At 42.7% G+C, this 10000-nt stretch overlaps 1 protein-coding gene across 1 annotated transcript in view; it reads left to right on the forward strand.

Moving 5' to 3' along the window:
• cdh6 (cadherin 6) overlaps positions 1–10000 on the forward strand; it is a 131324-nt gene that overhangs the window by 33278 nt on the left and 88046 nt on the right. Inside the window, 4 exon segments of the mRNA XM_084326776.1 lie at positions 2810–3015; positions 3017–3099; positions 4327–4363; positions 4365–4444. Coding sequence (XP_084182902.1) covers positions 2810–3015; positions 3017–3099; positions 4327–4363; positions 4365–4444 — 406 coding nt within the window.

Here is a 10000-nt window from a genome sequence, read left to right on the forward strand (position 1 = left end):
GCAACGTTCAAGACAGGGGAGGGGAGAATTGGAAACACGAAATTGGGATGGGAGAAAAATAGAAAATAAGGAGAAAAAGTGGATAAAAATAAAAGCTGTGCTATCTGACCAGACATCCATGATTCACTATCACTCCCTGATTCACTATTGCTCGGCGGAACTCCTCTGTGTCTGCTGGGGTCTGTTCCAAGGCCAGATCCATGCCAAAATGCCATGAAACAAACGAGAACGACCCGGAATGACACAAACGGCAAAGTAGTTGTGCTGTGTGATTGGTAGAAGATTGGCGAGGCAGCAGATATGGGTACTGTAGTAGTTACAACTGTGGCAAGTAAAGATTCTGATATAAAATGCATTTTCTCAAAGATTAAGTTAAAACATTTACCTGTCTGATTGGTTGTAACAGTATATCTGTCAAAGATTATGAACCTACACAAAAGAGCTTGGCTGTAATAATACCTAGTTTTGACCTTCAATTGGTGGCTACAATGGAACCAGGGGGACGCTCATTCCCCAGGTCTATAGTTAGCTACTGTATAGGTGCTGTTGTCACTGTAGTGCTTTTTGTCTTCTCAGTACAAATTTATCATGGGTTATTGCAGGCAGCTTGAGGGTCTGTTATTGTAAGTTAGTCTGACTGACAGGATATACTGTAGACTGTGGGTATAAGCATGCCAGTATTTTAGTCCTAATTCTCCTCCCCTGACTGAAACATGTTGGGAACCACTGCTCTAGTCTAGTGGATGTCTGTCTTCTGCTGTAACATTGGTCCAGATGACGGAGAATAAGCACCCATTCTGTAGCACAGGAGAGAAGCACCGACATAATGATCCTTTTCTCTACTCGTCAACCTGCCAAATACTCGGATTAGAGAACAGCAGATGATTTTCGAATTTGAATTTTATCGTCGTTATCATTTTATTCGTTTTACAGTTACGGTTAGCCACAACACATGGCGGGTAGTTTAAATCTGTGTTTTGGCGTGTGCGTCGTGAAGTGAAGTCGGCTGTTGGAAATGTTAAGGGTTTGGTTTGGAGGAGACGAAGGTCGTTCAAAGTGCCGGTGTGTTGAGTAATCTAGGAGATGACATCTGTGTCACTATTTGCAAAAGGCACCATCGCTGCATCCTGGGCTTAGCGCGTATAGGATTATTGTGATTGGTCTAAAGAAATACAAACAAGCCAGAGCGCTCCCCCCCCCCCCCCCCCCCCCCGCCCCCCCCCCCCCCCCCCCATACCGTATACTGTAGGTTCAGCCAGACCTCTCTCCAGCACACCACAGTGCTAACCTAGTGTGGAGAGAGGTCTGGCTATGCGAGACTACTGGTGGTAAGTATCAGAGGGGTGGTTTTACAATGTGCACTTGGGAACTCAATTAGACATTATGTTGTTAATCCCATTCACATTTTCCATCGGGATTGAGATCTACAACCTACAGCAGCCTATACCGCAGTATGTGGAGGACACAGAGGTGTTCAGACATGTAGTATAGCACCCATCCCTGGCTACCTGCCCTCTCAAACGATGTGAACACAGCACATGACAGCAGCATATGACAACTGGAAGAGGGTGGGGGGATTTACAAATTATTCTCATGTCTGCCACTTTGTTCTTAAGAGTGACAGCATGACACCCCCCCCCCCCCCCCCAATATAGTGACAGCAGACTGGCTGATTGACCCTGTATGTGTGTGTGTGTGTGTGTGTGTGTGTGTGTGTGTGTGTGTGTGTGTGTGTGTGTGTGTGTGTGTGTGTGTGTGTGTGTGTGTGTGTGTGTGTGTGTGTGTGTGTGTGTGTGTGTGTGTGTGTGTGTGTGTGTGTGTGTGTGTGTGTGTGTGTGTGTGTGTGTGTGTGTGTGTGTGTGTGTGTGTGTGTGTGTGTGTGTGTGTGTGTGTGTGTGTGTGTGTGTGTGTGTGTGTGTGTGTGTGTGTGTGTGTGTGTGTGTGTGTGTGTGTGTGTGTGTGTGTGTGTGTGTGTGTGTGTGTGTGTGTGTGTGTGTGTGTGTGTGTGTGTGTGTGTGTGTGTGTGTGTGTGTGTGTATGCCTGTCCTTGTGAGCTAGGGCCCAAATACTCTTATAATGCGTTCATAGATTTTATTCGCGAATGATTACACCCACAAAACACATATTCATGTGCTTCTATGAGCGCAATAAGTCGTTTTCATGCACGCCATCTCTTCCTAATTTAATTCAACTGGGTGGAACAGGTGTGACACAAAATGGCTGCCAAGGAAACAGCTGCAGAGGGACATTTTGACATCATGTGAAAACTAAAGATAATGAGTGGATGATGAGTTGTTTTTCCACGTGGCATTACGTCCCACATGGAGCTAAACTGAATGATAAACATGATCTCATGAGGTTTTGTGGCATACGCTACAAAACATTGTACAGCTAATTCTGTAGCTTTTCCTATTTCAGAGTTTGTCGTTCTGCAGCTTCCCTGTGGTTTTTGCGGTTAATTAACAGACTGTTAACCGTTATGGTATAATTGGTTTGGTTATAGTCATAGAGACATCTTTATCTTTAAGGTTAGGATTAAGGGCAGGGTTATGGTTCACGCTGGGGACTAGTGAAAAGTTGACACATTTCACATGAGAATAGTCTGGAATGGATTTCAAGGGGTGCAAAATGTCCGGCATCACGTGATATCACGTGGAAACAAAGGATAATGAGATGCTGTTGGGTTGTTATTTTACATGCATCACTTTGTGTTCCAAATTAAAGAGGGACACAAAATGGCTGCAGAGGGTCATCACATGAAAACGGAGAATAGCGAGATGACGTTGAATGTGTGTGTGTGTCTTGGCAGCTCCAGTCCGACATGGACCGGGGACGGGACAGGAAGTACATCCTCTCTGGCGAAGGGGCGGGCTCTCTCTTTGTCCTTGATGAGAACAACGGTGATCTGCACGCCACGCGGCGGCTGGACCGCGAGGAGAAGGCCTTCTACACCCTCAAGGCCACCGTAGTCAACAAACGGACAGGCTTCAAACTTGAGCCAGAGACGGAGTCATCGTCAGCTCCACGACATCAACGATAACGAACCCAAGTTCACCAAGGAGGTGTACCTGGGGACCGTGCCTGAGAGGTCGGATATTGGTATGTTGGGTTTTTCCTTCTCAATTTCAGCCATCATTGTCTACCCACACATGCTCCCCCTCAACCCTGTGGTGACCGCCCACCCCCTCTCCAAGGAGAAAGAAAGAGCATTATGAGTTAGTATGTTGTCTATACAGTACGTGTTTCTCTTGTTTTATCAATACCCTGTATATTTGATCTGCCTTTTATTAAAAGGGGGGTAGGTGGGTGGTTGTATGGGTGAGTGAGTGAGGTGAGTGAGTGAGTGAGTGAGTGAGTGAGTGAGTGAGTGAGTGAGTGAGTGAGTGTGAGTGAGTGAGTGAGTGAGTGAGTGAGTGAGTGAGTGAGTGAGTGAGTGAGTGAGTGAGAGTGAGTGAGTGAGTGAGTGAGTAAGCGAGCGAGCGAGCCGGGTGTGTGTGTGGGTGGATGGATGATAGATGGATGGACAAACAGATGGATGGATGGATGGATGGATGATGGATGGATGGATGGATGGTTCTCTCTTAAGATGTGAGGAGTGTAGGCTGATGGGGTTTATTGGGTTTATTGGTGGGTGGGTGGGTGGGCGGGTGAAAGGAGGGTGGAACAGCCCGCCGGCTTGGTGTGAGGATGAGCATATGGGATGATAGGCAGGTAGGCAGGGATGGATATGTTGGTTGTGGGTGGATGGTTGAATGGTTGTTGGATGGATGGATGAAGCTAGTTGTTGTTTAACTGCTTGCATCTGTTCTGTTCTTAACTATTGTTAACTATGCTATTATATTATCATTTCCTATTCTATTGTTAACTTTGCTATTCTATTATCCTCCCTCTTCTCTTCTGTCTCCCCTACAATTCTTTTTTATCTCCTCTCTTTCTCTTATTTTGTCTCTTTTCTCTCCTCTCTTTCTCTTCTCTTCTCTCTCTTGAATAAATGAACGAATGATTAATTGATTGAGTGGATGGATGGATGGATGGATGGATGGATGGATGGATGGATGATGGATGGATGGATGGTGGATGGATGGATGGATGGATGGATGGATGGATGGATGGATGGAGGATGGATGATGGATGGATGGTGGATGGATGGATGGGATGTGATGGAGGATGGATGGACGGACTGACTGACTGACTGAATGAACGGATGGATATATGGATGAATAAATTACTGACTGAATGGATGACTGAATGGATAGATGGATGAAGAACGACTGACTGAATGAATGGATGGCTGAACAGTGTCTTGTGTCTCTCTCTGCCTCCCAGGGACGTCAGTGATCCAGGTGACGGCTACCGATGCTGAGCAGTATGTATGGAAGCAGTGCCAAGCTGGTCTACTCCATCAGCCAGGGTCACCCGTACTTCTCTGTGGACCCAAACACAGGTCAGTCTATATGAGGACCTTAAGTAGCTATATTTTTTTTTCATTCAAAAACCTTTTGCTTTAACCTCTTATCCACCTGGCACATTTAGCATAAAACGCCTGTCGATTGCATACCCAAAGTAATTGGTCACTATTCTTGAACCACTTATAGCACATGCATGAGTCTGGTCTCTTTGAAAGGAAACATTCAGAATTTTCTTCCACAACAGAGAATCACTCTAAGTTCTAATATAATAGAGTTACAGAGCTTTGTATAACCCGAGATCGGAGGCACGTATAGGTCGGGTAGGGTGTCAATCAAACGGTGGCCATTTAACCCCCCCCCGGGCGGTTAGAGGTTCTACCATACTATGAAATTGACCCTACTGGTTAGAAAGATTGACAAATCCCTAACTAACAAACTAGGTTAGACCACCCAAATCTTTTTTTTATTAAAATATATATCCTGAGTATGGCGCTAATGAACTAGAATTTTCCATTCACTTACAAGAAACAGTTAGCATTAGCTTCACTGCATTAACACTTTTGAGCTACTGTACTTATCAACTCTGTGATTAATAAAGATTTGCGTGATGTACCCCAGTCTGCCAGTAGCTTTCAAACCATGTCAGGCTAATTTGAATAAAATCTTAATCTAGCTAAAAGCAAAGAAAAGTGCAGTGCATTGTAACAATGAAAACAACTTCCATGATCCCACGCTCCTTCAAGACGTCATCAAACGCTGTCTTTTGTTCTTGTTTGAGTGAGAGACCCCTAGTGGCATAAAACGACATATTGTACATTTAAATCTAGGGGAAGAGGCTGACATAAACTGAAGTCACCCATTCCTGGCATGGTTTAACCCTTTCACTGCCGCACTACCAAACGGTTGAACCCTTTCACTGCGACAATACAGAAGGTTAACCCTTGTACTGCCACAAAACAAAGGATTAACCCTTTCACTGCCACACTACAGAAGGTTAACCCTTACTATCCCACTACAGACAGTTGGTTAAAGGTTAATGTGGTAGTGAATGGTTAAAAGCCCTTTCTCTGTATCACCTTATTTCGACCCATATGATATGATATGATACATTTATTATAATGCGCCCCTCAACAAATAGTTACATCGACCAGGGGTGCAGCAAAAAAATAAAAAGACAGGAACAAACGAAAACAGAAAAAATACATGAAGGCCAACCAAGCAGATAGAGAACAGACTGACATAATACACCAGTCATACTACAATACAAAAACTAGCTCATGGATATATATATACATTGAAGGTGTCAGGAGAGAAGGCCAGCGAGGTTGATCCGTAAAAGGGAGGTCACAGGTTTGATCCCTGCAACCACCATGGGAGTACCTCATCCCTGCCGAAGTGTCCTCGAGCTAAACACTGAGCCTCCCACCTGGTAGTGGAAAGACGTCTGACCCTGCTCTCTCACCCGTCTGCTGGAATGTGTACATATAATTTGTGTCTACAAGGATATAGCAAGATATTTTCCTTAAGAGGATTAATAAAGTATCCACAAAGAAAGCGCATGACTGGCGCAAATGGGAGTGGGCATTGTGCCCATATCGCTCAACAAAAGAAAGACAGAAACATCCCATCCAGCCTCATCACTTGACCACGTGGGCAAAAACAACAGCAAAAAATGTTATAAAAAATTGTAAGAAGCAGTGTAATAGTTCTTAATGTAAAACTCTCATGCTGAAACACAGCTAAGCTCAACCTGATCCTTGACTCCCCTTGTCCTTAACCTCAGAGTACAAAACAAAAAGCAAGCCAGCCAGCCGTCCATTTTGATAATCAGTCCTGTAATCTCCCACTGTAAAAAATTACAAGCTTTGCTTTATTTACAAATGTTTGTATTGTATTTCGAGTTCTTAACACTTTTCCTACCCCTTTAAAGTTGAATTGTTTAATTATTATTAATTGTTTTACTCTCTGATAAACATACTAAATATTACTCTCCAGGACTGTAATTTACAATAAATAATTCAATGGTGCTACTCACTGTTTGTTTAGGACACACAACAAAAAACAAAACAGGGCCACAGAAAAGGCTCCAGAATCTTACTCTTACCATGCAATGATAGGGTTCATTCAGTGTGTGGATCACCAGGCAATGATAGGTTTCATCTCAGAGTATGGATTACCAGGCAACGATAGGGTTCATCTTCAGAGTATGGATTACCAGGCAACGATAGGGTTCATCTTCAGAGTATGGATTACCAGGCAATGATATGGTTCATCTTCCAGATTGTTGTTTTATGTAAACGCTGATGAGGAACAAGATAACAACTACAGAGAGAAAGAGAAAGGAGGATGGGGAGAGAGAGAGAGAGAGAGAGAGAGAGAGAGAGAGAGAGAGAGAGAGAGAGAGAGAGAGAGAGAGAGAGGAGAGAGAGGAGAGAGAGAGAGAGAGAGAGAGAGAGAGAGACAGATACAGAGAGAGAGGGAGGGTGGGAGAAAGACAGCAGGGAGGAAGGGATAGAGAGAGAAAGAGGAGAGGGTGAATGGGGGAGTGAGATGAGAGGTTTGTGAAGGTTAAGCTGTAGAACAGAGAGAGAAGAAGAGAGAGAGAGAGAGAGAGAGAGAGAGAGAGAGAGAGAGAGAGAGAGAGAGAGAGAGAGAGAGAGAGAGAGAGAGAGAGAGAGAGAGAGAGAAAGAGCAGTGTTGTGCTGTGAGGGATAAAGAGGAGAGAGTAGGATTTTGAGGAGGGTTTTTGCTGCTGGCCTCTCTTCTCTTAACGATGTGACAGCTGCTATATAGCGCTTTCACCGTCCATAAAGCATTACAGATGGTTCTGTGCGGGCACATACAGTACAAACACCGATCTTCAACCCCAACGCCTCCATCTCGTGTCATATTTCACATATTTGCTGTCTGATGTAAAACCGTCATTACTCAGACGTTTCCATTTTCTTCATAGTTCACTTCACTTTGAGCCGCCTGATTTGTCACCGTCGGGAAGTAATTTCTCGCCCATCCGAAAATCACTTGGATCCGTGTCTTGGGCATTTTAAGAAATAGTAGGAAGTAGCTGGCAGAAATGTTAGAATGTAGACATTTTTGTTAGCAATGCTAGTGGATGTCAACAGTGTTTTCACACAATTTAAGCCTTCGATATAGTTATACAGTTAGTTATGTAGTGAAACATTTAGGAGGCTGTTTGTTCAGCTGTGTGATTATTCAGAGGATTTATTAAATAATCACATTGACTTCCACCAGCATCCCAACACTTGTGCCAATGCTTTATGGATGGGCTGATACGATGCCAAGTGAGACTCCTTAAAATGGATAGAGTTCTCCTTTAAATTCACAGTTTACACCTTCCTTTGTGAAACTCTCTAAAAACCTGTTAAAACCTTTCAAAATAAATCCAGTAGGATTCTTGTATGTCCTTGTATGCTATGATAATTTAGAAGTTACATAATACACAATTGAATAGTGAATCGCGTAGTGGCAGCCCTCATCGTTGATCATTGATCGTTGTGAAACAGATGCTGATTTGATATGACAGGGAACATCCATTTATAATGGTTAGGTTCAGAAAATGCTTAGCCCCTCATAAATATATGGTAAGATGCAAAAGAGCAGTGGATGTGATAACAAGGTGATGGTGAAATGGCACGAAGGCGACACACACGGAATAATTGACACATAAAACATCTGCAGCAAAGTGGCCATATTCATCTGAAGTAAATGTACAAAAATGCCCGTAAGACGTGGCTCTTTATATGGGGAAATTAATGGGTGGATTGTTGGATCAGCTTGGGTTTTCAAATCAGCTTGAAATCAAAATGCAAAAAAATAAATAAAGAATACAAAAGATTTCAATAAAAAAGGCCTGATACTTTTTCAGTATAAGCCATAATAGTATGGGATGTTCCTCCTTAACAGCCCGGTATCCACATAATAAGGCCAACCATGGCTGCCTCGTTTTATGTGGTGCATTTATTAAGTGAGTACACAAATTAGAATGACTAGCATTATTATAATTAGCGCCCCCTGGACAGTTATCACGGCCCACCAGGGTGCCATGCCACCCACGTTGGGCACCACAGCTATAGATTCTCGTATTCAAAATGTCAATATACAAGATGATTCACACCATTAAAAAGTAAAGTAGGATTGCAGAAATGTCCAGTGCCGTAGTAGTCAGGGCTGTTTCAGTCCAGTGGGGACGTAATTTGGTTATTTTTTTATGACATGTATGACAGGCCTGAAGGAGAAAATCATGTCAGGTCACTGACCTGTTCCATGTTCCAACTCTAGAGTATGACACAGTCCATCGTAGCGTGGTGCTAAAAGCATGAAGTCACTTCCGTCTTTTAGATGTCTGCATAAAAGATTTACAGGCAGAAAGATCTTCCGGACTTTATTGCCTGTGTTACGCAAGGCAATTGAATGTATTTATCTTTTCCTCCTAGTTGCTTTTCATCAGCGAGGTCAGGGTGCAGGGTCAGCGCCCAGTGTGGCTCCCCTGGAGCAGACAAGCTGCAAGGCCATCAGAGACCTCTCGTAACAGAATTGCTTTCCTTCTCGCGTTATTCTCAACGGAAATGAAGGGCCTTTGTGTGCATTCCTGACATTACATCTTTTCAGCGCACTGACGAAAGAACTTGGGGCTTTAGTGCCTTGCTCGAGGACATTAGAGTGTTTTGGACACTGTAGATGTAACATTAGCAACAGCTGTACCCTGTAGTCTACTGGTGCCGGAGATCAAACCAGCCACGTTCATGTTTCTGGTCGACCCCTTCAAGGTGCTGCCCAGTTATCAACATACTGCGAGAGCAAAATCCTGTGTGATTGTTCTTTTTTTTTAACTTGTAACAGACACAATACAATAACAATAATGATAACAAATAAAATAAGACATAAAAAACTAAATAAATTAAATCAAATAAATTATAATAAAATACATAAAAAAAACTGACATTGGGATCACAAGACATGGAGAATATATACAAATAAAAGAATAGTATAATAATAATACAATTATATTTGTGATTGTTCAATAAGAAATGGGATATATGTCTTTTTCTGGTTTAGAACTGCTGGCACTACTGGAAATAAGAGATAAAAGAAGGTTGCCAAGCCAAATGAATTTCTCTTATTATTTTCTAACCTTTATTTATCCAGGGAAGGTTTACTGAAGACGCGTGCCCTTTGTTCCCAGCATGTTCCTCCATGTTCATACAGTTATATATACCATGTTTCATACAGTTATATATACCATGTTCATACAGTTATATATACCATGTCAATACAGTTATATACTATGTTAATACAGTTATATATACCCGCACAGGGGAGCTGCCCAATTTGAATTCATGAGCCCCAATCAAGTTTTCCAAATCAGTCAAGGGGTTGAACTGGTGACCTCTCACTCACAAGGCTGGTTCTCTAGCCTTTAGACTACCTCTTTAGCCTTGTTTATTACGGTTATTATAATTATGATTATGATTATGTTTATTATTATTGTGATTCCCTCTCATCAGTATTTCTCAAATCAAATCATATGCAGGTCCTAATGGGACCACTATTTGCCTAGGAATATAATAATT

Source organism: Notolepis coatsorum (genome assembly GCF_963971535.1).
Source record: "Notolepis coatsorum genome assembly, chromosome: 13".
Taxonomy (NCBI): domain Eukaryota; kingdom Metazoa; phylum Chordata; class Actinopteri; order Aulopiformes; family Paralepididae; genus Notolepis; species Notolepis coatsorum.